This window comes from Triturus cristatus, chromosome 4_1 (genome assembly GCF_964204655.1).
Source record: "Triturus cristatus chromosome 4_1, aTriCri1.1, whole genome shotgun sequence".
In the NCBI taxonomy this organism is placed as follows: Eukaryota; Metazoa; Chordata; class Amphibia; order Caudata; family Salamandridae; genus Triturus; species Triturus cristatus.
In genome coordinates this window covers 1,132,152,602-1,132,179,626 of record NC_140585.1, presented here as the reverse complement: position 1 = coordinate 1,132,179,626, position 27,025 = coordinate 1,132,152,602, and the positions used below count along the sequence as shown (strand labels likewise).

Here is a 27,025-nt window from a genome sequence, read left to right as displayed (position 1 = left end):
CATTCACACGCTGCACCCAGCATGTTCTAGAGACTGGGGGACTTATTACGAGGTTTTGGCGCAGGGCAGCTCAGCAAGGAATCTTGCGGTGCTGCCCTAGGTCAAAAGAAAAAGGCAGGAATTGCGCCATATCTATGAGTTACGGCGCATTCTTGTCCTTTTCCCCTGTGCTGGTGTACAAGGGCTACCATGTGCCAATGCAGGTACCCTTGCCCTATGGTGCAAGGGTGTCTGTATTGTAGGGGTGATTGGTTTTGTGCAGGAAGAGACACCGTTCTGCACAAAAACAATCACAAGAGGTGTTTTCCTCTTTCTATGTGTGCTGCAGAATAGCACACATAGAAAGAGGAAAACCGAGGAGAAATACGGATATTTCTCCTTGTTGAACCTCCCTAATGCTTTCCCCGGGGTTGTGTTAGAATCTGATGCATTCCCAGGATTACGATTCCTCATAAATCCGGGAATTATTCAGATTCCACAGGTGTTATGTGGGAACACCCACAGCAATACCCATGGAACACCCCTTTCACAAAGTGTTCTGAGTGAAAGGGGTACATATTTACAAGGAAATGAAAAGCCACGCAAAGTGCCCTTGCAGTGCATAAGTCCCGCTAGGGGCCTTGTAAATGAGGCCCTGGGTTACTGTAGCCAGGGCTCATTGCATGCTGTAGTAGCAAGTACTTGTGGCATCGATATTCAGCAAAAGTTGTAACCAAAGTCAAAGAATTGTGGGTGCTGGACTTTAGGGTACAGCATGTGGTCAATGGCAAAGCATTGTAAATGTGAAATACATATATTTTGCAATACTTTTATTGTTTAGGAATATCAGGCCCCTTAACATGGTTTTCGAAGTTTTTCCTGTTTTTCAAGTAACTGATCTATTGTTTTTGTTACCCTGGGTTCTCCTCCCTCATAGAATAGTAGAAGTATTCAGAGGGGCTTATTTATTTGTGTTAGTTGTGCTGTTCCCCATTCCACCAAGTCAGCGGAACGATGTGCCATGCTGCCCTGGTAGAGTAAAGCCTGCTGTATTTAGAGATGGCAGACATCTCTGCGTTCAGCAGAGCTGCCACCATATTCAATGTACCGGCACAAGAAAGTTTTCATTTTTTTCATAAGCAATTTGTTCATGAAAAAATAAAAATAAATGGCCATGACATGCTGGAAGTTTTCTCCCAGTGTGTGGCAGTCATTTATGTGTTTTCCTGTTCGGGACCACTGGTCTTTCCCTGGTGGTTCTGACCAGGGAGAAATGACACTGAACACCTGCGCTAAATAAGGTGGATGGCCTGAGGTACGTGGTCTGATGGTGCAGTGGCGGCTCCTCTTCTTAGGCGGAGGAGCGCCGCCTCACTGCCAGGAAGCAGCAAAAGAAAGGAAAAAATAAAGTGATAATAACTGAATGTTATTATCATTTTATTTTCTACTCCTGCTGCAGCAGTGTGTGTGAGGTGGCGGGCGTGGCTGCAGAGGAGGGGCGAAGTGGTAGAGTCCTCTCAGGCTGCCCAAAACAGTCATGCACACTTCCCTGTTCTCCATGAATGCTGCATTACAGCCGGATGGAGAACATGCGCACCCCTTCAGCCCCTGGCTGAGCGCCGTGTTGTGATTGGCTTAGGGGTGGGAGCCTGGCTGCCTGCTTCCTGTTCTGACCTGGAGTCGGACACAGGCGAGCAAAAGAGAAGACGCAGGACCCGGCGGCAGCACAACAAGTGTTATTATTATTATTATTATTTTTTTAATACAGCCAGCGCCCGCCCCCCCCCCCCGCACCCGCAAGCCATGCCGGCTGCCCCTCCACCCGCTAGCCTTGCCGGCTGCCCCTGTGACAGTGCAAAGTCAGACTGGCCACAGGTCAAAGGTTTCCATTGGCAGTGCCAGCAGATGCTGTGCTGTTGCAAACATGATGACTCTCTGGACTCTAAACAGAGAAAGGGAAGCTGCAGGTTTGGCAGCCTGGGTGCACACTGCTATGTTTCTGGTGGAATGCCATGTCTGCCAAACACTAAAGAAGACCTATGTCTCTCCTGGGGTGGGTCAAAACGAGTCAGACTGAGTTGGTTTGCTACATTATCAATAAAAGAATACACAAACGAGGACATTACACAGTGGCAGTGAATTGAAATATGAATTGTTAATTTTACAGCATGAGAAAAGTGAAGATGGTTCTCTGGTACCCAAAATGGGATTTATAGCTATCAAGTTACACACATTTTAACAGATTACGTATTACAGTAAAAGTTTGGAAACATTTTAAACGACCGTTTTAGAAAAGAGCAAAAAGTTACATGGAAGCAAGCCATTACAAAATGTCGGTCACATCATATGATCTGATGTGTCCTGCGGTGTGTGTATAGTTCCACTTTGGACATTGGTTTGGCTTCTTCTTTCGAGTGGATCTCGCAGCATATAGAATGGAGTCTCTTGACTCAGAGTGTTCTCCAGGTATGGGCCTGGGAAAAATGGGGTTGAGTATTAAGACCTTCACCAACAACTTGCGAGCGTGTTCAGTGGGTCATGTGTCCAGGCGTGGTATGTCCACCATTAGGAATTGGTTTTGGGATCCTCTATGTTGGTGACTCCGTAGAGTGGTGATGTCTCAGCCTTCTCCAGCAGCTGTGTAAGTATACTAAATGAGTTGGTCCTGCTTGTTAGAGTTTGAGTACTGCTTGCACTGGGTGGTAAATATACAGGCAAAAATAATGTTATTATGCGGTAACACCAGCGCCAGGCAATTATAAGTTAAATCCCATGTAATGGGTAATTATCGCGTGGGAGTGGGTTTACTGGTCATAAAGCCACTTGTAATTCCCCATTTCATGCAGTTTAATACATACATGTACCACCTGCTCTGAGCAGGTGGTAAATGTATGCTGCGACCTCTGGGTGGGGTGAAGAGAGGAGAATGTGGGGTAGTAGATGGTTGGTGAAAATAAGTTCTTGCCGGAAGAGCTTCGTATGCTCAAATGGAGAAATAGGCTGGACTGCTGCTGCACCCAAAGCCTCAGGCACATTTAAACAAGCAGAGGTAATGGAGAGGAGTTGGCCTAACGGCTAGGGCGGTCGACCTAAAATCTGAGGAACTGGGTTCGAGTCTCGGCAATGACGCTGAACATCCTGTGATTCTGGGCAAATCACTCAATCTCCCTGTGCCTAACAAAAACAAGCATTTGCAATGCAATAGGTCTCTCATTTGCAAAAGTTTAAGCTATTGGCATTGTTCATGACAATGCCTTTTTTAATCTATTCTATAAAACAAACACATAATGGCATTTATTTAACATTTACAAAGCCAATAGCTCGTGTTGCTTTATTAGTAGCAATGCCAGCTGCTCACACTTTTATAATGCGAGACCTATTGCATTGCAAATGCTTGTCTTATTTTCCACCGATGCTGCACAGCATCGGCAAAAAACACACTCGCAAAGCCAATAAGCGAAAATGGCGAGACCTATTGACTTTGCCAGTGCTTACTCTTCATCACCTGCGTGCGATAGTGTCCCTGAAAATATCAGTTGACACATGAAATGTGCAGACATCAAACAAAGGCATGGTGCAAATATAGAAGAGTTCAATGCGGGTATACTGAAAGTCTGACGTCTGTGCACAAATAGTCTTCCATTTGGCAAATATTATACAGCAACATCGTCTAATCGTTATTTCTGTACGTTACGCACGAGGAATGAGGGAGGACCAGAGCGGGCAAGTATCCCATTCACAGCTTGAACAGCGGAAGTGCGCCATATCTCCAAAGAAATAAACAGACCCCTATCTCTCCGGGAAGCAGCTGCGCTCAACCCATGCCGTCGACTGGTAGAAAAATGCAGATGCTGACGTACTGATCGAGCCTTTAGTTCCCGCAAGCGTCCCCGATGTCTTATCTCCCCAGACCGCGCCCCTTGTTAGCCCCCACCCCTTCTCTGGACTAAGGAAGTAAAAAAAGTGCCTGCTTAAACCACGATAATTAACCATTTCACTATTAGTAAGCGCACGATCTACCCCATGTGTTTACATGTTGCGTGGTGCTCACACTTACCACAAACAAACATTGGCAAAGCCAATACGCCTGGTTCTGATATGCAAACTATATATGCAAGCGCAAATGCCTTGAAAATGCCCCTGGTGTACCCGCTTTTAATGGGTTTTGGTAATTTACAAAGAGGTGTTTGGGAATCGTTCATTTTATGCACGCTATGGCTTAATCAATATAACGAATGAAAGGTAATTGAGAACCTTTCCAGGAAGTGGAGAAGCAGCTATCTGGAATATAATAACGAACTTTAAAACAAGCCCGGCGGAGCGTGGCGCACGCGCTTGGGGGGGTGGGGGGGAGGAGCATTGAGGCGCAAAAGTGAAAGCAGGCTGGCTGGCGAGTGGTGTGAGATGTGCGCGCACCATGATGAGAGAGGAAAGCCATATGGCGCCTCTGCTAGTCATTGTGCGCGTAACCGCACGCCCGTCGCCAGTGCACGCTCCAGTGGGCTGAAGCGCTTCCCCAAAAGTGGATTTTGAAAGATCAGCTATCAGATCAGACAAAATAAACATCTTCCTCAGACTCCCGATGGGCTTGGAAAGATAGACTGCTCCAGAGCTAGTAAAAATGTATTCTATATATCACCCAGATATACTTCCCCTTCTTTAATGGTTCACTGAAATTCGGTTGTTATGGTATGTGCTGAAGCTCAAAGTTTAACAGGCGACTTCATCACACAGCAGCCATGTTATGCTGTATCGGTTTTGTTTGGGATTTCTTGTATCTTTATATATCCCCGACTGACCCGCAGTAAACTCAAGTATCAGGCAGCAAGCTGGTCCTTTGCAACTAACTCACCTTGTGCCTCTTTCTAAAATTTTTAAGGCTGATAAATATCACAATTTTAGGTCAGCGAAGTTATTTTCCCAAGCAAAGTTTTACCCAAATTCGTTTCTGGTGCGGCGGTACAGTTGTTATCACACTCAATTGTAAGGCGCAAGCGCACTGTGTGCAGGCGAGGGGGTGGGGCACAGGTAACGGTGAAAGGTGACGAGAGAGACAGAGGTGGACCACAGGGCGGAGCAAATGTATATGGCATCGGATTGGAAGAAATGGGAGGGTGAGACACGATGAGGCAAGAAGCGAAGAGTCACTGCGGAAAGAAAAAATTGTGTCCACATGGAGAAAGTAAGACGCACTGACAGAGTGAGTTGAAAACTGCTAGAAACAGTAGGGAGGAGAGGGAATAGGCAAGACAGGTGAAGATCGGAGAACGAAACCCTGAAGCAAGCAGATACAGAATACCGGCTGCGGTCTGTTGAGATGAGGTGGGCGGTACAGGGAGGAGGCGCTTTCAGGGGAGATAGTGAGCGTGAGATTGGACATAGCAGCATTAGGAAGAAGAGGGCGGAGTTCTGTGTGAGCCACCCGGAGGGGCCGTACTTTGAGTGAGAATTGCTGGCAGGCTGAGGCGGACCGGACGGCGTCCGTCTGTAAAAAGCACCATAACCAATGTGCACAGGTTCAAATCCGAGCTGTGCAAATCAGACATTCATTCTTTAGGTCGGTAAAAGAGAGGTTCATTTTTCACAGTGCTGTGAAGTAGAAAATGCGTACTCGCTAGTATTTGCGCAAAGAAATATATCTCTCTCTACATATTCGCTAAACCTTTATATACTTGAAAGGAGCATGCCATTATTTGAGGATGTCACACTGACGACTTGTTCTTGAAGCTTCTGAGCACTACTGCGGTATGTTAGCCTGTCGCGAAGGAGCTAAATGAATCATGGCAACAGTCAATCCAGCAGGCGTGTTTTAATGTGAGTACATTTGAATGCAGACAAGCCCGGCGGAGCGTGGCGCGCGCGCGCGCGATTGGGGGCGGGGGAGCGCATTCCAGGCGGGGGAGCGGACCCTTTGAAGTGCTCCCAAAAAGCGGATTGCATGGCGGCACGATGCGCGTGATTGTGCGCGTGCTAGCCATGCAATCCGCTTTTTGGGAGCACTTTTCAAACCCCCTTACAATAGTCTTGCCTTGCGATCGCTTACGTGATAGCAAGGCGAGACCTAATGAATGTGTCCTCATGTAATGCAACTGGTGCTATGTAAAGTGCTCTGATACCCGATTCGGGTCAAGTTTGCGCTATATAAAACTCTGTTAAAATAAAAGCCTGGTATATTCGGATGTGGTGTTCCCCCATCCAGGAAATCCAGCTGCAGGAACACTGGCACACTCGGAATCGGGCAGAGCAGAATACAATACGGTAACTCCGCTCTGCCTGAGTCCTAATCAGGACCTTGGTATGCAGCGTACTCTTTACTGGCTTTGGGGTGTTTTTTAGGTCTGTGTTTCTAGAGAGTGTCAAGCCATGTGGTCTTCAACAGCGGTGTCAGGGTATTCAGTGCCTTGTTAATCAGTCTTAACATGTCTGCCGGGCGTGGCTTTTCTCTGTGGCAGGAACCAAGAAGGTAGTTTGGGTCTTGTGATATTGCCTGACATTTGGAAAGATAGTTTTTCACTAATATTTGTTTTACCTTGGAACATTTTGTGCATGTTTTCAAGCACCATGTGGCAATGTTTGTCTTCCCTAAATTCCGATTGGTTTGGTTTGTTTCTGTTTTTAAAGAATGATATGGTTTACATATTGAAATACTCAAATGCTAATTTGTGTATTTCAATAGTTCTTCAACTTACAAAATAGTGAGACTCCAACATCCTTATAAATTTTGGGGGGCTATTCAGGTGCCCAGTGGAGCAATGTAAAAAGATGGGGACACCCTGCAGAAAGTGGGGAGCAGACCAGAGGCCTCAGGTTAAGTAGAGGTGCCCCTTAAGGGTTGAGAACCCCCATGTACCGGCCGTGTTACACATCTGCAAAAGTCGTTTTGTGTATGTGTGTTCAGTGCAGCATTCCACATATTACAGAAACGCCATAAAATAGAAGTTGTTCAGCATGACAGAAATGTACTTAAATCGCATAGAAGGCAATGCAGGAGCCTTTTCCTTGAAAAATGTGGGTGCAAGGAGGATAGCAGAAATACCACAACTAATGGCTCCAGTGCCTATAAATATTGCCCCGAAACACTCCAAATAAGCAGAAAACTGGCCTATTGTACGTGAGTGTCTTTCTATTAGATTTGCACAGGACGCGTTGTTAACGTATGTGGAATAAATGAGGAACAAAGTCTGAATACACTTGATCAGATCACTTTAAAAGTAGATTCTTGCACAACTATGAAAAGAAGCAACAATTGCATTAACAATGGCTTCTGCTCTGCTAAGGCGGAGGAGCGTTGCCCCACTGTGCAAAAGGAAAAATACAATGATAATAACGTATCATTATTATCATTGTATTTTTCCTAAGAAAGTCAGTGGCTCGCGGAGCGGGGTAGGGCTGGGCAGCGCAGGGGAAGAAGTGATTTGCACTCCCTAAGTGAGCATGACTGCTTGGCTGGCCCTCTTGGCCCGAGCAAGCAGTCATGCGCACTTTGCATCTTCCCCACCAGGCTGCATTACACAGCCAGGTGAGGGACATGCAAAGCATCCTTGTCCCCATCTGAGCATCGAACCATGGTGCTCAGACCAATCACAATGCTGCATTGCAGCGTTGTTATTGGCTCAGGAGAGCCTGTGTGCCCGGGTGCTTCCTGCTGCTGCTGCCGGGCAGGAATGGAGACCTGAAGATGAAGAGGACAGAGGAGAGGTGGCCATCCGTCTGTCTGTTTTAGGTAAGTACCCACGTCCGGTAGCAGCCACTACTGTGCATTAGTAAGCTTTTTATCTACACCAGTGTACTCCATTTCTGCACAACTGAGGGAGTGTTGCTGTGGTGGCTAGAATGCTGATGACTGCCTTCTACCACATGCCACTACACATCTGGAAAAAGTGGAGACTTACCAGGGCCAGACTGGTGAGCACATAAAACGTCTCAAAGAGATACATGTTATGATTGAAACAATTTTCTGCTAGAACTTATGTATGTAAGTAGTTTACTTGATTAAAAAAAATCATGTGAGATACCAACAAACCAATATTTTGCTGTGAAAGGATAATTTCATAAAATTTTGTTAACTTTTCCCTGCAGTACAAAACATTTTGGTTAAAAATGCAATTAAGTGGTGACTACCTGTATACACTAGTGTATTGCTCTGGTGTGTTTTACACAGTGTTGCAACTAAATAAAATACACCATTACGCACTGAAGAAGAGACTAACCTTGAAAAAAATAGATGTTCTCTCATTGAACTGGACTATTTTCCATTTAAATTTAAACTCATTGTAGGGAGAATCAGCAAATCTTTTCCGAGTATCACGTTCTGCTGCTTTTATTCTGTGTTGCTGTAACAGACCACCTGGTGTGCATAACTTCTTTAGAAGGTTGGGTTTTCCAATTGCAATACTTTATTTCTATAGCATGGTCCTTAGAGTGGTGTATTTGAACCTGATCTCGAACTTGTGACTCAGTCACCCATTAATGATCCTCAGGCCCTCATTAGGTGGCTAACATTGTGTTTTGGATGCCCTTATTCCCACCCCTCCTAGCGGCGGAGAAGGATCCATCAGAGTACCCTTCGCATCTGTGGTAAGGGTATTGCTGTGATCAATCTACCTGTAGAAGGACCAGTACAGTTAGAGTGCTAAATGAGTAAGTAGCGGAAGTGATAGATCAAATTAAAACCTAGTTTAATGCTTCTGCTGGATCTCATGCTACCAATTTTTGCTCTTATGTATGTGCGTGTCTGTGTATGTGTGGTTTTGTCTGTGTGTGTGTGTTTGAGAACCCGTCCTTTAAAGCGACTATTAACCAGTAGGCAGTTGTAAGCATATAATTCCTGCTAGGCTTCAAGAACTCAAAAAGTGGTTAGGTCAGGTGTCTGCTTGTGACACAAACTCATGCAATCTTATACAAGGAGCCAGCCAGGTCTAGAGGTTCCACTGGTCTGAGGGACTTACTCATAGGAGGTGGACATAATTGGGCCATTCTGTGAGCCCCCTGCTTCAGGTTTTCCTTGGGGAATGAAGTGTTCACCTGGGAGACATGAATGGGCTTGTGTCCATCGTTGATGGTTCCTACCAGGGAGGTGAAATGGATCATAATTCTTTAGGTGTGGAGGCCACATTTCCTGGGCTGATTGATTGGGATGTTTTGTTTGAGAGTACTTCAAGATGTTTCAGGCCACTTCACTGTCTCCTCACAGGAAAGTGATTATGGTCCCATTGGCAGCTAATGCTATAAGTGTCTGTCTTCCAAATGGCATTTGACATGTGTGACTGTGATGATGGTTTTGAGCTAACATATTTTCTTCTCTTTCTCGCAAGACTGAGGGCTAGCTTGCTACTTTTAACCTATTTTGTCATCGGTCAACACCTTTATTCTTTCTTTATTCTTTGACTAGGTAGGGACTTTCATGTAAAGTGTTTCCACAATAATTTAGTGTACCGTGGCATTTGTAAAGCACTCCATATCACTGTCATGGCACAAAGTACCTTTCGCCTGAGTGGTTGAGCAAGAGGGTATTGTGTGCGGTGCGTAGAGTGAAAAGTGTAAGTGTAGTCTGAGTGGTGTCATGTGTGAGGCTTAGAAGAGCGCTCCAAATATATCATATTGACACTGCAGCTGCGCATAAGCATGAAGCTGACAAAGTGGTGTGAGGTAGATTGATTCATGCTTTTAGATGCAAACTATCCTCCTTCAACATATGCCTAATGAAGGTTTGGGTATTTGGGAACAGTGAAGTCTTTACAGTTTTTTTAAGCATGAGGTAGTTGTTGACGACCCCTATTCTGTCTGGTAAATTGAACCAAAGCTGAACATCCAGTAACAAGAATGATGCACTACCTATGAAAGACTTTCTGAATGAGGGGATGGTCCCAAGTGGGCCAGTCTGGATGAATTTCAAAGCCGCTGTTTGGCAGCACGTGTAAAGTTTTGGTATGCAAGAAGATGGACCCATTGCCATGGATTTCACAGTCGGTGAAGCAGGGAGCCCTTATTGACACTGTTTGGCGACCTTTAGTCATCAGAGAGCTTGAAGGGTGGGAGTGTTCAGGTTGCAGGCATAGAAGTTGTCAAGCATCTTCATTCTGGACCTTGTAGAGTCTGAGGGGAATGGAATGAGGGGTCCTACAATTATTTTCTTTGCACAACCGAGGCACAACAAGGTCAATGCAACGCTGGCACAACATGTGAGAACCCAAGGTGTGGAAAAACATTGTGCAATATTCGCAAGGGGAAAAAGAAGGAAGTGGTCCTTTGATCTTCCTGTGGAATAAGATAGAAGTAAGAGTCAATGATATCTTCCTGGCTTCTCCCTTCCATTGATGGGGTTGGTGGAGTCTGAGTTTATGGGGCAGAATGCCAGTGGAACAGCACTCAGTCTGGACATCACATTTGAGCATTTCAGTTTTTGATGAGTTGGGCTTGAGATGGTCATGCTAAAACCTATGGACAAAGCTTAGAGGCAAGGGCCTAGGGTCCATGAGTCCGGTTCTGAGGAAGCTTTCCACCTCCAGAATGATCTAGGTGTCACTGGGATAAGCTTAACTGTTGAGGATGAAGGATTTGATGAGGTCCATGATAGGACCAAGGCATGTGTTGAAAAGTTAGCAGTGGAATATTGTGGAATGTAGTCACTGGAGACATAAACGGCCAACGCACGTGGAAAAAATGTGATGACATGAGATTTTTCTGTGAGATTAAATGAGTCTGGGGGTTCTTATTCTCGGTAGCAAGGTGGTGTTGCGTATTGTAAACCCAGCTGGTCACCTTCGTGATGCCATCCTGGGTTGAATCCTGATTTCATGTTTGGAGAGTAGAGTCTGTTCCTCAAGGTGGGTAGTGAGCTGGGCAAAGCTGGTTTTCCAGGAGTTTGACCAGGAAAGGTCATTTGAGGACACGTCTAAAGCTTGACAGAATGCACATTTTTCTGTCACATTTGAACAAAACTTAAACCTCCTCTATGGATGGCTCTTACCCATAGATGACAAACATGGAGCTGTGTGAAATTGTAGTTATTTACTAGTGCAACGTAGAGCTTCTTAATTGCCAGAAAGAACTCATTCTCTGCAGAGCTGTAGCAAAGCCATATAAACTAACTGGCTGCTAAAGGTGCTTTTCGCCAAGCATAATATGCATGTTTTAGCACAGGATCATTTTAAAATATTGTTTGTCCATTTTTTTTAAATTGTACAAAATATTTAATTGCTTCTTGTCACTTCAACATAATGTATATCTTGGCAGCAGCGAATGATACCCTAAATAGTTGGTGAGGCAATCAACCAACCAGTGACCATCTTGAGGTCAACGCCAAAGCTGTCAGTCATGGCTCGCTATAAACAGTGTTTACAGTAAACCACAACTGAGAGCTCTGACGCTGAAGCTGAAGGCAGTGCGCTTGTCAGTGGGAAAGAAATGATAACAAAAAGTGAAATAAAAATGCACTCGCCTCCTCCTGTCCTCCTTGTGCTTCTGTCCCACTGCACTGGTGGTCTCTGCATCAGATGAAGTCACCACACTAATCCAGACACTGTTCTCTTTCTGCTGATAATGTGAAGCAGCATAAGAGCTGCTCCAGGATTGGCTGGAGCAGGATGCCTCAGCGCTCCTGTGGCATTGGGGGTCTGTGCCTACTTTCCATTCAGCTGTCTAAGACAACTAAGTGGAGTGGTTTAAAGTGCACATGTAAGGCTGACCGTCGCAAGACAGCCACCCAACGTGATGTGCACACTCTGAACTGGGAGAGTGAGCCCCCCTCCCCTGCTGCCAGTCAGCAGCAGTGGCCCCGCCTCCTGGGGTAAGGTAAGAATAAAATGGTAATAACTTAATTTTATTACCATTTTATGTTTCTCCTTTGTGGCACTGGCAGCAAGGGGGCAACGCTCCTCCGTCCTAATGGAGGGGCCGCCGCTGTGGCGCAAAATGGATACTTCCTAAAAACCTCAAATCAAGCCCCCTAGATTGCACATTCTAATTTGCACCTGTTTTACGACGGTTTATTTAATTCACAGATGCCACCTACATCTAATGGGAGAATATATCGCAGCCGGAAGGACCATATGATGTGCAAAGCCATGTGCCTTTGCATCGCCTACTCTTCGACCATTGGGGGCCTGACCACTATCACAGGGACATCCACCAACCTCATATTTGCTGAACAATTCAATACGTAAGTTCAAACTTTACATTAACGCCATCTTGATGTTTCTCTCTCTGACATTGACAATGAAGTCACTGCATAATAAATCTGTGTTTTGAATTGCGCTTTTAATATCTTATTATCATGAGTCAATGACCTGCTATTTGTTTTAAATGGTATTCGAAATGTTTCCTTCGGCACAGAGCTTTGCAGCGCTGTCAGACTTCGCACTTCGATGTCACGAGAGCGTGGCCGGTGTGTAAAAATTCCGACTACAAATTTGGTGGGAACATTTTTTTCAGAGAAACATATTTAGAAAGATAATTTTCCACCGTTTTTGGGGGGTGGGGGTGTGCATCACTGCAAAAACTACATTTGTGTGATATTTTCTCAAGAGTATTCTCTTCCAAAACTTTACAACCTTTGTCATCCTTACAAAATATTCAAAGTTTTGAAAATAAGGCACAAATCTTCTGGAGAAAAAGCATTCGTAACTTCGCACACCCCAATTAATTTTGTAAAATAGATACGATTCAAAAACAAAATGAAGCAGGACAGTACATTTATGTAATGCAAAAAATAGTAAGAACATTACCAAAATAACAGGTTTAACTAAACACATATTTCCGGAACTTTTAGTGATATATTTTTCTTTCTGTTCTGTTGTCTTATTTTCTAATCCCTCCCACATGGGCAAGTCCCTTGAGCTCCCCGGCCCATGTATACACCCATGCACCCCCACTTTTCCATGTGCTCACAGATAACGCAATTTGTTGATGGTGCAAAAAGGCCTCAGTTTTTATTTACATATTGTCATGCAAAACAGGCAATATCTATTTTCAAACCAGTTGTTCACGCCTCCTCACTTGGAGTTCCTGTCCAATCCTTATCCTTATCAGCACAGCCCTTATGACAGCGCGCTGAGCCAATGCCCCTTCTCACCAGGTCCAGCGCTTCATTTGCTGCCGAGTATTGTGGGCAGCCCTCTTGCCTGGCCTGGGCTGCAAGTGCTGTTCCCGCCTTCCGCTGACTCCGTGCTGACCCTTAGCCTGCTCCCTGTGACCCTGCCGTAAGGCATCCCAAGAGCACAGGTTTGAGCGGCTCCTCTTTGGCTATTACGCTCTGTCTGTTCTCCCTCTGTGCTGTCCCCCGCCTTGCCTCAGCCCATCCGCTGCTTGCAGCTGCAACGCCCGCATTGTAGGTGTGGGTGGGGGGGTTTCATGGCTAAGGCACATGTCCTGCATGGAAGGTCCCCACACTCTTTTCATTCCTGGTGCGCCCCCACGGGGCCCCTGCCCAGTGCTTTAAGTGGGGAAAAAAACTGGGGGTGCTCTAAAAGGGGCGTGGTTAATGTATTGAAGGGGCGTGGCCTGTCCGAGTAGGGGCGTGGTCTAAATCAAAATAACTAGCACTGTGTGCTTAAGAAAATCATGAAGTCGCATCCAGCAAAGGATAATAAAATAGGCAAAAAGGTATATTTATTAAGTATAACCCATAAAAATACCAAACACTTTAAAAAACATGTAAAGAATATTTATATTACTTAGAAATCTATTGCAGGATTCCCCAAAACCCTCGAAGATATTCAGTGTGTTTGTTTTGCTGGGGTTTCTCACAACAATTTTCTTCAGCAGACCTTCTACCTTTTGCAAGCCAACTCTTTACATACAGCTTTGGGTCAAATGTTTCAAATGGAGGACCATTGAGTTTTATCCATAGGCATGAAGATTTTTCCATTTTCTTTCACACACGGCCAGATGACATAAATTGAGGATTTCTTAACTGTGACCTTTATCTGTCACATGGCTGTAGTCCATAATTATATACTTTAACTCCTGTCAATATTTTAGTAGGAGGACACACACAATTTTCTTTTGTTAAATTCAATTCATGCTAGATGTGACATTAATTTTTGTAAAATTACAGTTTATGAATCTTATCCTTTTTCAGCTCAGTCCAAATGGACTTCAGTACCACCGCCATCGAATCGGGGAATGGGACCGCTGGCCTTCAAAGTGGAGGCCCCACGATAGGCATTACAATGCGACTGCCACTACGGTGTTCGCAGTGCCTATCTTTTACATTGCAGCAGGTGCTGCTGGCTGCATCATCCGCCGCAAAGTAAAAAAAAAAGGAACATGTTAAATATATCGGTGCCTGCCACATGGTTCAGTGATATGTTATGGGGCATCATAGATGCCCCCCAGGACCCATGTCTGAGGGCCAGGGGTAAAGGGGCCTGCTACGGGCCCCCAATGTCCCTTTCGCCAGCATTTCCATGGCAGGTGAACCGCCATTGATAAGCTGGCGGCTAAGGGACATCGTAATCCCTGCTGCAGTGCATGGTAGGCACCACCAGCATTGTAGGAACCACGAGCCCCTCCACCACACCGGCGGGCTCAAGAAGCCCGTCGGGTGCGTGGTGGTTGGTCTGTCCGACCGCCAGGTAACCACCCGCCATTGTAATATGGCGGGCTGTGACGCAGTCACCAATGGCGGTGGGACCGCCACCGACGGGGTGACGTGGTGGTCCCACAGCCATTATAATCACCCCCTAAGTTTGGTGTGCATGCAAATCCTACATTGCCAACCCCTGGCAAGTTGCACTGCTAGTGCTGGAAAAAGGCCAATGGAGGTACCAATGGGTGAGGTGGACTGGCCTCAAGGGTCTTGTGACCTCAGTGACAGATTCACTGTCGATCTAGGATGTGCTTATTCATATGCCTGCCCGTAAGACTGGAATTGAACTGCAGTATGGATTGTGGTGGACAGGTCCACCTGCGGGTGCTAAGACACCTGGGCTTCTAAGGTCTATCGGGCCTTCTAAGGTGTAGCATCAGAATAAGCTCTGTCAGGAGTGTGGTATGGTGAACTGGTCATGAAGGTCTGAACATGGTTCTCCAGTTCCAAATTCAGCAGCTCTGGCCAGAGTGCCACATTCTCTCCCACACTGAACACCATACTGCCCCACTGAGAGAAACTCGCACTGCCTTCAGCACAACTCAATTGTGCTGCGACTAAATTCAAATTATGCACTAAGCAACAGTAAAATGCTGCCTGAAAAAAAAGGAATAACACCCTGGAAAAAGCAAACACTCATAGGGAATGCATGAATAAGCAAAGCATGCGAACTGTAATCAGAAAAAAACATGGTTACATTAACGGTTTTAAACTCATTATTCAGAAATCAGTAAGTGATTTTGCCTGAAAAGTTCAAGACATGGCTACTGGACCAGGAAGGGACCCCTTTCAATGTCCATTGCTTATATCCTTTCAAAATGTATGCAGTTTGGTTTAAAAAAGACCACATCCCCAAACACAGAACCGCATTTTATAAGCTAAAATAATTAAAAAGTTGGAAACGATCATATTAAACGTTTCCACTCTACCCATCAACCAGGTATTGCAGTCCCTTTAGGAATGGCGCACTTACCCACCCTGGGAAAACAATGTTGTTCAAAGAAAGAACTGGCAAACTCTGTAAAGTGGCGCTAATGTGTGTGGGTGTAAATAACAGTCTGGCCTGTCTGCTGTCCACTCTGTATTGCTTTATTTAGGTATTTAACTATTTTTTCTCTCCATTCCGAGGTTTTTTTTTTCAATCGAAAACGGTCAGAAAATGAGGACATTTACAGCCAAAGTGTTCAGCCTTTTTTGGATCAATTTCACAGGGGAACAAATAAAGAAAAGGAGAGGCAAGAGAGAGTACCTTAAGAGCTGCCTCTTGAAATCAGCACGTAAGCAGGAGCGAGACAGAGACAGAAAGAGATGGAGGAATAAAGAGAGGAGGGCAGCCGCCAGAGGCAGGTCAGGAGTAGTGGACACGGTCCTTGCCATGAAGGAAAAGAGACAGCGTTTATTTTTTCTCCGTTCTCTGCCTTTCCCAGAACGGCTGAGCCTTCCTGCAGCAGAACAAAAGGCAGAGGGCGGGTGGCCTCTGACTCCAGGCAGGTCAAGTGCAGGGCCATTAGGTAGCGCTTTCGCGTGCTAATGGCCCTGCGATAACAGAAGGGAGAGGGGAAATTCCTTTGTCCCCTCGTCCCCCCCACCCTTGTCCCCCGTGTCCCCCCCACTCCAAAATCTGGGGGGATATATCCCCCGCGTCCCCCACACTTCCTACGCCCATGAGTGCAGCAACAGTGGGCAGAGTCTGAGCACCGGCAGTTTTTTTTTGGGCCCTGAAAACGGGTCCGAAAAAAAAAAAAAAAGGACGGACTACCTTTAGTAGCCACGAAAATAGAGCCCGATAGAGACCCGTTTCGAGGGCCCCAAAAAAAAACTGCCGGTGCTCAGACCCGGACAGACCCGGCCCACTTAAAGCCCTGCCCCTGCCTATTGGGCCATTTAAACTACTCTTCCCAATCAGCGCCTGGTGATTTCTTGGGCTAACCGGCTGCCCGCTCAATGTCCCGCCCCCCCCCCGATAGGGGTTAGTCACAGGCCCCTCACCGGTCCGGCTTCGCCTCCCCAGCCCGCGTGCTAACACCTCCCAGGTGGGCAAGTCCCTTGAGCTCTCCGGCCCATGCATGCACCCATGCACCCCCACTTTCCCATGTGCTCACTGATAATGCAATTCGGTGATGGTGCAAAAAGACCTCCGTTTTTATTTACATATTTTTACACAAAACAGGCAATATCTATTTTCAAACCAGTTGTTCACACCTCCTGACTTAGAGTTCCTGTCCAATACGTATCCTTATCAGCACAGCCCTTTTGACAGCGCGCTGAGCCAATGCCCCTTCTCAGCAGGTCTAGCACTTCTTTTGCGGCCTCTAGGCTACACCTTGCTGCCGAGTATTGTGGGCAGCCTTCATACCTGGTCCGGGCTACAAGTGCCGTGTCCACCCTCTGATGACCCCGTGCTGACCCTTAGCCTGCTCCTGTGCCCCTGCTGTAAGGCACCCGAGAGCACAGGTTTGAGTGGCTCCTCTTTGGCTCTTATGCTCTGTCTGCTGTCCCTCTGTGCTGTCGGCTGCCACGCTGCCTGTGGTTTCTCGACCTAAGGCAGCTCCCCCACCTGCTCATACCTGACCCATCAATTGAAACCTAGTGTCTCAAGCGCCCCTCTTTTGATGCGGAGGAACAATCCCATGCCCACTTGCGACAAGTGCACCCCATCAGTGTCGTAGTAACCCTAGGTTTTAAAGTTAATGAGGTCCTGCCTCACAAAGCCCCATCCATTCACCCCATATACCATAGTACAATTCAAATTCCTCCTAGAACGTTTCAGCACTGCGTTGTCCAGAGCCCCCCTCCACAGAACTTGTGGTATAATTTCAGACCAAATTAGATCCGTTGGCCTTACTAATCTGCCAACTGCTGTCAGCTCTGATATCATAGTTACCATTAAGGAAGTCCGGGCATCCCAGGTCGGCATGATCATTCCCCCCAGATGTACCCCTATTGCGTCCGTTTTTTTCAAAGACGGATCACCTCCTGCATGTGGGGGAGCAGGTGCTCCCACCTCATCCCTGGCCTGCCCATCCAGTGAACCTTCGTTGTATGCAACCACATTCCTTCATTATTTGTCCCCGCCGCTACCCACCATTGTTCCCTAGTGACATAAGAGTGTCCCAGAATCCACACCCTGCGCAACTGCCCTGGGGAACCTGTGGTAAAGAAAGGGTCATATTAGGTTGTGTTGAATGTATCCCCGAAAGGCACCTGACGTCCACCGGCCTATTTGCTTGATGTGACCCGCCTCAAGGCTGCCGCAGTTGTGGCTGCGCCTATGGGAAAGGAGTGTGGTGAATTTTTTTAGGGTGGGAGTCCTGCTGTCCCAATTGCCATTGGGAGGACTGCAATAAATTGGAAACAGCTGAGGTGTGATCCGTCCTCATGGCATAGGATAGGCCCATCCCCATGGACTCTGTGTTTCAGGTACTCCAGCGGTGAAGGCACATGCCCTGGAGTGGGGGCCCCCCACGTCTTTAAATCCTGATGCACCCCCAGGGTGTCCCCGCCTATTGGGCCATGAAGGAAGTGGCCCAATTCGGGTCACTAATGACCACCTCTGGGCCTTCCACTAAAATGAAGAGTCGGTCAGACAGTAGAGAATACAAACCAAAATCTGTTTATGTAAATACACTCAGAGCGGAGCACAATCTGCCCAGTCGCTTAGGAGTAGGCAGAGGGACTGACATCAGCAAGCATAATGATACATTATGTACACTTCCAAACCAATGAAAGCATGCTCACCATGGAGTTTTTCCAGAGAGATGCAGCTGGACAGTAAATTACAAAGGAGTAAGTTTTGATTCTGAGGCTGGGCACACTTTATCTACTATTCAAGGTCACTCTGCCTGTACCCACCACTAGACAAGTGGGAGAAGGCTTACAGCTAAGGAAAGGTATGTGCTAATAAGAACAGTGTATTCATTAGTGTAGCAAACCTCAGCTCCAAAAAAACATAACCTAGAGAAGGCCTATCTTGGAAATGGCAAAGGATTGGTTTCGATCATGATACAAAATGGCACCTATACACAAAATGGCACTGCAAATCCTAACTTACATAAAGCAATGCTAAAGCATATTTTTTTATTCCAACAGCCATTTAAACCATGCTGTCCAATCAGCATCTGGCGATTTCCCAGGCTAACCGGCTGCCTGCTCAATGTCCTGCCCCCCGATAGGGGTTTGTCACGGGCCCCTCACCGGTCCGGCTTTGCCTCCCCAGCCCGCATGCTTTCTCATCCACCATCTTTTCTGATTTCAATGAAAAAACAAATATTATCTTGATTAAATGATCACTGCCTTTAGTTTCCAGAAGAAGAAATTGAGTCCTTCATCACTGTCTTCGTTGTAATGGTTTGGAAAATATGTGCAGTAAATTTAGTTACTCATTTATTTTTCCTTTTTGGCACCTTTAAGAAAACATTTCTGGGATTACTATGAGTTGAAAATGCCATGCTGCACACTGGAAAGTATTATCATTTATTCTCCTAGCAATCATTCGACAGTCTGTCAAAGTGTGCATTATTGCCTGTGGAAACAGTGCTTTTGCTGGTTTCTCTCAGACTTTTTGGTCCAGTTTGTAATATGTGCGGACTGCTTGATGGATGTGATATTACAGGATCAGATCTTTCTAGCATATTTACACTGTTAATAATTGCAGCCTACATCGAACAGCAGTTGCACTTTTTGCAGACCTTCTGCACAGCCTATACTTGGAACACAAAGGGGCATATTTACGAGAGAAGTGGCGGAGCGTGGCGTTAGCCTCCTTAGCTTAACGCCACTCTCCACCACTTCTGATACGCAGGGCTGCAGCGTATTTACAAGAATACGGTGCAGCCCTGTGTTTCCCCCTGAGCTGGCACTAATTTAGCTGCCTAGAACCAATGCAGGCCCGCTTGCACCATAGTGCAAGGTTGTCTGTGTTGCAGGTAAATGATTGTTTATGTGCAGGAAGGTGTACCTTCGGAAAAGCAAGGCTGCACCATATTCACAAGCCGCTCCATGTTTTCACAGTGCAGGTGGCACCCGCCTGCACTTTGAAGGAGGATTAGAGATCTCCTTGGAGGTGGGTGCAGTGAGTGACTGCACCCACCTGCAAGGATATGTCTGGGTGGTCCATGGAACCCTCATTCCCCCTTCCAGAGGGCTGCAATCAGGCGGGACTGACAGTGCACCACCGCTTTTAGGTGACACACTGTCAGTGTGCCTCCTGAGAGCTTCTCTGTGCCCACGCCTGTAATACAGCACGGGCACAGAGGCAAAGAGATTCCCTCGATTGCATGTGGCCACGCCCACATGCAAATGAGGGAATGCCCTCTGAAGATAGCGCTGTATGTGCATGAGCACTTTCAGTATTACAGAGGGGAATTCACAAGTGTCTGCGGCCCCTTCTGGAATACGAAAGTGCCCTGTGGCCTCACAAACCAGACACAAAAGCCCATTTAGCCCCCTGGGCACTTCTATAATACACCCCCTGTTAGTTTGGATTGTGGATTAGCTGGGTGTCTGTCTCCAAACGCCATGCACACCTCATGTATTGAGAACTTTGTTAGGCTAGAGCAGCAGTCGCAGAAGTAAATATTATCCATACATTACACTCTCTTTCCAAGGCTCCCAGATAGGTTCAAGGGAGAAGGTGAAATAGCTGGTCAGTCATATTAGCAATATGCACTATATATTCCTTTGCAAACATGTGTGTGAGCAAGTATGAATAGACTATATTATCAAATTCTACAATGTTGCTTTTTCATGTCGGAGAAATAAATCTTCATATATTGAAATGGGCAAAATGCATTACTTGAATGTTTCTACGCTTATTATATCTTAGAAGAATCTTGCTATTTGTTTATAGGCGTTATCCAGAAAGCAACAGCATCAACTTTGGTACCTGGTTTCTACTCTGCATCCCCATCACTGTCCTTCTGCTGGTGCTGTCCTGGCTCTTGCTCCTATGGCTGTTCATTGGCTTAAAGTAAGCACACAATTTGTTGGACAGATACAAGTGAATTGTCTTTAGTTTTCGAAACAATTACATGCCTTGAAGTATAGCATCACTGGAAAATATGCCACATGTACTATTATTCGCTTCCACTGTTTGAATATTTTTGGATTTTATAGATAGATTTTTTTCCCCCCCAAACAATTCTGTGTGTTGCGAACTTTATTAAAAATGTTTGTCACTTATGATTTTCGAACAGCTGTAACACGTGCAAACAAATATTTAACCGGAAGGAACTGTGGTGGAGCTATGAGGAGAACAACTGCTCTCTAAGAGGTTTCATTTACATTGGAAGGCCTGATGAAAAAAAGATGCCTGAGGAGAACATGTGGTCCGTCGGCCAGACTGCCGACTTTGGTGCTGGAGACCAGGGTTCGAGCCTCTGGGTCCCGTCCACATCCTGTGATTCTGGGCAAATCATCTAATCTCCCCGTGCCTGAATGTGTAATGCAAATACGGTGCTCATGTAAAGCGCTCCAATACCTTCGGGTCGAGTTCGCGCTTTATAAATATGCATAAAAATGCCTGTCACTAAGAGTAGTATTCAAGTAGCTTCTACAAACGGCCCTTAGAAATCATCTTGCCATTTAAATATGAATACATTTTCTATCAACATGGCTTAATCTGGGCAAAAAATAAGTAAGAGATTTTGCAGGCGAACCCGCCGCTGGTGCTGTCGAATGCCGAGTTTGCCCAGTACTAATGCTTCCTGTCTTAGTTCCACCTCCTGCCTTTCCCCCCACCCTATAATTCTGTCACTTTATTATCTGACTTGCAGCTTATATTTCATTCCTGCTATCCCCCTTTGTCACTGTTTTCTTTACTTTTAACTTCCTCCATAATTTTTCTCTTATCTGCAATTCATTCCCTTGCATTGGGTCAAAGTAAGATGATTAAAAATAAGTCCCAGTCCTTAGCAAGCATTGGCAAAGCCAAAAAGCCTGGGTTGTGCAAACTGGTGCAAAGGTTAATTTTTTTTTTAATTGCACGCATATGCTACACAATTTTTTTAAATGAAAAAAAACACACTGCTGCCTACATAGACACCCGAGAGAATCTTTGTAAGTAGGTCTCTTTACAAGAAGGCTATAAGATTGGGCAGTGGCTGGCATTTGGTGGTGCTCTGAAGAGCCTAGGTTCCAATCTGTGCAACTATTATTCTTCAACAACGAGGGTGACAGAAAAGAGATACTGTTTGACATTTGTGTTTTAGAAATTAATTTCAAATCCAGGACCATTGATACAAATCAGGCATCTTCAGATCAGAGTTTAAATACACCAATGAACACCGGCGTGTACCAAGGGTATGTTGCCACATCACACCAACCATGGTATAGTGCGCTCACAATGTGCAAGTCCTTGCTCCCCACTGAAACAACTCCCAGTGAAATAGACAACTGAGATTAGTGTGGTATAACCAAGGGCAAAGCCTTTTTATTCACATCTTCATGTGATATCGGTGGAAAATGATACTATAGATAAGCAGAAATCATTGTCATCAGAATACAGGACGTACATGCAGCAAAATACATCATTATTATTGTTATGAGAATACAGTATGTAAAATCAGCAAAACAGCTCAAAGATTGTGCAAGCAAGACAACATTTATCTCCACCTCCCATAACAGTGCAAGTCTTCAGAATGCGAAAGTGCCAGCTGGCCCCTTTCCTTATCCATCGCTCACGCCCTCAACCAAGGGCATCCGAGGCATACCCTTGTGCCAACTTCCCCTCCATCACTAAGAGGGATGGGCAATACCTGCAATTCCATACCAACACATACTTTTAGGCATCGCATAAAGCTTCGGACCTGGCGGGGCACCTGTGACCAGGCAAATGCCCCTAAATGTTGAACTCTAGGCATCCTGGGGTAGGGCAGAAAGGTCCTGTGTACCAGCAGGTCAGTCGCGCCTCCTTCCTGCCCAGTGCCTACACAAATCAACACAACTCCAGGGTGTAAGTTCAGTAAATCAGTCTGAAATTTTTGGTAGACCCCTTTTTCTGCTACAAGTAATTCCTCCAATTCTGCCTTCTTCCGGAGTGGGTGGGTGAATGTTTGATGTGGGATGTTGAATCCTGGTTCAAGGCAGAGAGAAAAAGAGGCAGATCCCTCGTCTCGTGATGCCTTATATGCTGCCGTTTGGGGCGCCACCTGATGACGTCTCATGTGACTCTCCTTTGAGGATAAAAGGACGAGGGACTCCCCCACATAAGCTCCTGCACGCGGAGCGACTAATGGCACCCCACTTCTATTGCCAGGAGAGCTTGGCCAATGTACTAATAGTGGGGTTGGGTATGGTGGCATCTTAAATATGCATGGGTACAGCAAATAGAATTTGTGCTTTGAAGTCATTAGAAAAATGTCCGAGAACTTGGCCTTTAAGAGAAAGAGAAGTACAAATTTTATTCTGGGAATATGAAGGGAAGAGAATTGTTATCTGCATCTCTACTCAGTCTAAACAATCTGCAAGACAAGTGTCACCTATATTTGCCTAAATCGCATTGATGCCCCAAATTTACCATTTGGATTCCATTAAAGACTCATATGCTGTTTGGAAGACTGATATCACTCAGTCTAACGATATTACCACACTACGCAAAATATACGATTGAAAGTCGAGGATGTAGTTTAGGCGAAAACATTGTTGACAGTGCATATTATTTATTTCAGTTTCAAGGAGATGTTTCGATGTAGGAAGGAGAAGAATGCAAGAGAGAAAGCATCAGCAGAAGTGATCAAAGCGGAATATGTGAAACTCGGCTCTATCAGGTAAGAAATACAGAGAGGTCTTCATGTTGGTAGCATTTGTCAGGGTAGGAGTAGAAGGACACTCATAGCAATCAGATACGATGCTGAAGAAACTAGTTGAATGATGCATGTGCTTGAGGTAGGTCTGTGTTGGGGGATGAGCGATGCTATTAAATACTAGGGACCATATGTAGGTAAAACGTGTTTTGCGATCCTCTAATTGCAATTTTTAGGGAATCGCAATTAGAGAATTGCAAAACGGAATGTAGGTAGGATTAGCAAAATATTTTGCGATTCCCACCTATTCCTTATTTGCGAATCCCAAATTGAGATTTGCAAATAAGGAATACCTTGCCATTCATTCCTATGGGCTAGAAGGCAAATAGGAATGAATAGGTAGACATTCTCAATTTGCGATTCTCAATTAGAGAATCGCAAATTGAGAATGCAATTTCAAGGTTGCAAGGGTGTCAATAGGACACCCTTTTGCACCCCTGAAATAAACATGTGTGCACATGTGGCGCACATACATGCGCTAAGGGCATGTATGTGCACCACATGGCACATTGAAAAATGCAAAAAAGTGCATTTTTCAAGGAAATCGCAAATTACCACCAACCTGAGTTTGGTGGTAATATGCGATTCCTTAAGCCAAAATGCACAACTTGGGTGCTTCCTACATTCCATTTAAGGAATCGCAATTTGGGATTCCTTAAATACATTAGCAAAATAAGGAATCGCAAATTTTGCGATTCCTTATTTTGCGTGTGGGTTTTTGTGTGCTACATAGCACACTGCCCAAATTGCGATCGCAAACGCCGAAATTCGGCGAATTTCAGCATTTGCGATCGCAATTTGGCCTCCTACATATGGCCCTAGAAGATTTCAAATATTAGCAAGTGGGAATGTATGTATTAGTGTACTGCTTCATTCTTCAATCTGTGAAATTACATAACATGATTATTATTTTCGAACAGCCAGGCATACACCCGGACTAGTTAGTTTGGACTGTTAAAACAGTCCTGTTGTATTATGAAACAAATAAAAAATGATTTAAAGAAAGAAAAGGTAAGAAATATCAAATTGCAAACATATAGGTAAGCAGCTCTGACTTTCCATAGGAAAGCCATTTTTTCGTTTCTTCAATGACTTTGACTAATAAGCATGAAACCTTCTATAAAGGAGTTCAGTCTTTCAGATCCTTAATGGGAAGTTTCAGGCTGATCTGTCAAGTGGAGACCATAAAAAGGGTGGGGTGACCTAAAACATCGATTTCCTATATTAAGTACCATAGGAAAATTTTGTCACAGATTTAAAAAAAAAAAAGCTGAACAGAATTACACCAAATGTGGCAGAAAATTAGAATAGAGCTTTACTGGAAAGCATGCTTTTTATTTGCATTTAAAGAGGTGCTCAGGGTGGTGGTCATGAAGGGGCTAATATCCTAGAAACGTTAGTGATATCTGGACCTTTGGGGCTCACTGGAGTCCTACAAGACCAAAACTGTACAAAATACTCGTATCCCATTGACTTTTCTCTCATCAGCTGATGGGGTCTTGTGGTACCAGGGAATGTAATGTGTCCCTTACACTCTAATTTCCGAAAAATGTTGCAGTAGCAATTACAGGACTCAGGGACTGGATCACTGTGTCCTGGAAAAGAAAAAGAAATTAAGATACAGGGGGGCATGGTAGGGACACCCTGACCTGAGGCACCTGTGGGGGCTAGGACAGAGGGACTCCCCCAAGAAATTAAAATAAAAGCATATCAGGCAGCAGGTATCGCAGTAATCTCATGGAATCGAGCATGGCCCTCCATGAGGTAATCCAGTGGAAACCACTACAGAATCTTCCACCTCATGGTACTGCGATGCTGTGCAAGTTTTCTCAAGGAAGCTTGCACAGTGCTTTGTACCCATGGGATGGAAGCTTTTGGGGCAGGTGCCATAAGAGTATTATAAAGAAAATGGAGAAAAGAATGCAGGGGCTGGACGCATGCAGGGGGTTGAGCAAAGGGCCTGTCTGTAGACTAGCTCTATCAACAACCCCCTGCCGCACTCAACCAAAGTTCATGCACAGCAGAGTTTGGCCTGCATGAGGGGATTTGGGCACATGGTCTGATCGGCCTTGTAGGCTTGGTTGAAGGGCAGCCCTGTGGACAATCCGCACAGTGCATGGATGAAGGTTGTGCACAGTAGGGTTTGTCTGCATGCAAAGGGCTGGCTATTGCTTTCATTTATAATATGAACTATAGAAATTCACAGAAACAAAAAGAGCTTAAAGTGACATTATAGTTAGTGTATGATGTGGGAGCAAGTACCAAAACAGTCAATACGCCGAACAATAAAAAACCCGTATCAAATTCAAACAATAAAGTTGGAATTAATAAACAAAATGACCCCAAAGCAACACAAATACAATAATGCAAACCAGAGATATGAATTTTAAATATTTGAAGCAAAAATAGAGCAAAAATCATTGTGTCAAAGATAGTCTAAATGATGAGTTGGAATTCTACCCAGAATAATTGCCTTTGCTTGAAATATTTGAGCATTAGTTCAATCACCTTTTGTATGTTTGATGTAAAGCTCTAAGTGGTCAAGGTTAGACCCAGATGTGGGCTTTGTGCTCACTGTGCCACTTGAACCAAGCTGCACTCGACTGAAAAGTACAAAATATACCAAAGTTGGTCTTTAATTGTTTATGTTCCAGTTTGGAGAGGACCTGGCATGGTATTTCAGGCTGAACTGTCCCTATTGGAGCATGACCAAGGCTGTTTTGCATATGACTGGGTCTAAGCTGATGTGGCATGGTGGGCAAAAAACGATAGGTTGAATTTCTACCCTGAGCAGTTGCCAGCGGTTAGACTAGTTGCAAGAATTCTTCTCATCACCTTTTGTGTGTTTGACACAATAGTTGTACACCATTCAAGAACAACCATGTATCCAGACACATTCCATGCACACTATACCAGACAAGCATGCATACTCACACATTCCAAGCACGCATCCTATTTAGTCTTGCCCTTACCTACATCTGTGTTAATGGCACATCCATTTTCTCAACAGGGACACCAGACAGTAATGTTACACATGCTGCCATCTGTTTTAACTAGGAGGAGTTCGAGCACGGTGTGACCCATAATATCATTTTGTCCTCAGGGCCAGCTTTAGGGCAGTGTGACCGGTGCGTCCGCCCTGGGCACTGACCTGGAAGGAGGACACCGACCTTGGGGAGGGATGCTGTGTTTAGCAGTAACTTACAATTTAAAGCACCTACTGCAGAGTTCCGTGTGCATCAAGCTTTCAGGCAGCAATAAAAATGTCAAGATAAGTCTTGTGATTACTGTTAGAGAACGAGAACAGAGTGTTGTCTAGTGGCAGTCTTACACCTTATACTACCTTGAGAAGAAGCATTTTGCAAAAATAAAAGTAGCATAAAGTAGCACAGAGGGTTAATACGCCTGCTGCAACAAACAGATCTGTATTTTATGTGGATAGCTGAGTGAATTAGTAAAGCTAGCCTTTACCAGGGCTTTTAGAAATGCATGTGAGAGAGGGGCTATGAAGACAGGGGCACTTTTGCAGGGGGGTAGTGGGGGAATCAGAGGAGGAGGTCATGGCGGAGTGCCAAAAAGGATTGTCACACTGGGTGCCACCAGTGCTAAAGCCGCCCTGTTTGCCTTTCCTCTTTAGGTTTTGATAAATTAACCA

The 27,025-nt window shown here is 45.2% G+C and overlaps 1 protein-coding gene across 1 annotated transcript in view; it reads left to right on the top strand.

The window, feature by feature from the left end:
* Positions 1 to 27,025, top strand: part of SLC13A1 (solute carrier family 13 member 1) — a 206,801-nt gene that overhangs the window by 91,557 nt on the left and 88,219 nt on the right. The window contains exons 8-10 of the mRNA XM_085654191.1: positions 11,982 to 12,139; positions 20,418 to 20,537; positions 23,236 to 23,334. Of these exons, the coding sequence (XP_085510317.1) occupies positions 11,982 to 12,139; positions 20,418 to 20,537; positions 23,236 to 23,334 (377 nt within the window). The remainder of the gene's footprint in view (positions 1 to 11,981; positions 12,140 to 20,417; positions 20,538 to 23,235; positions 23,335 to 27,025) is intronic.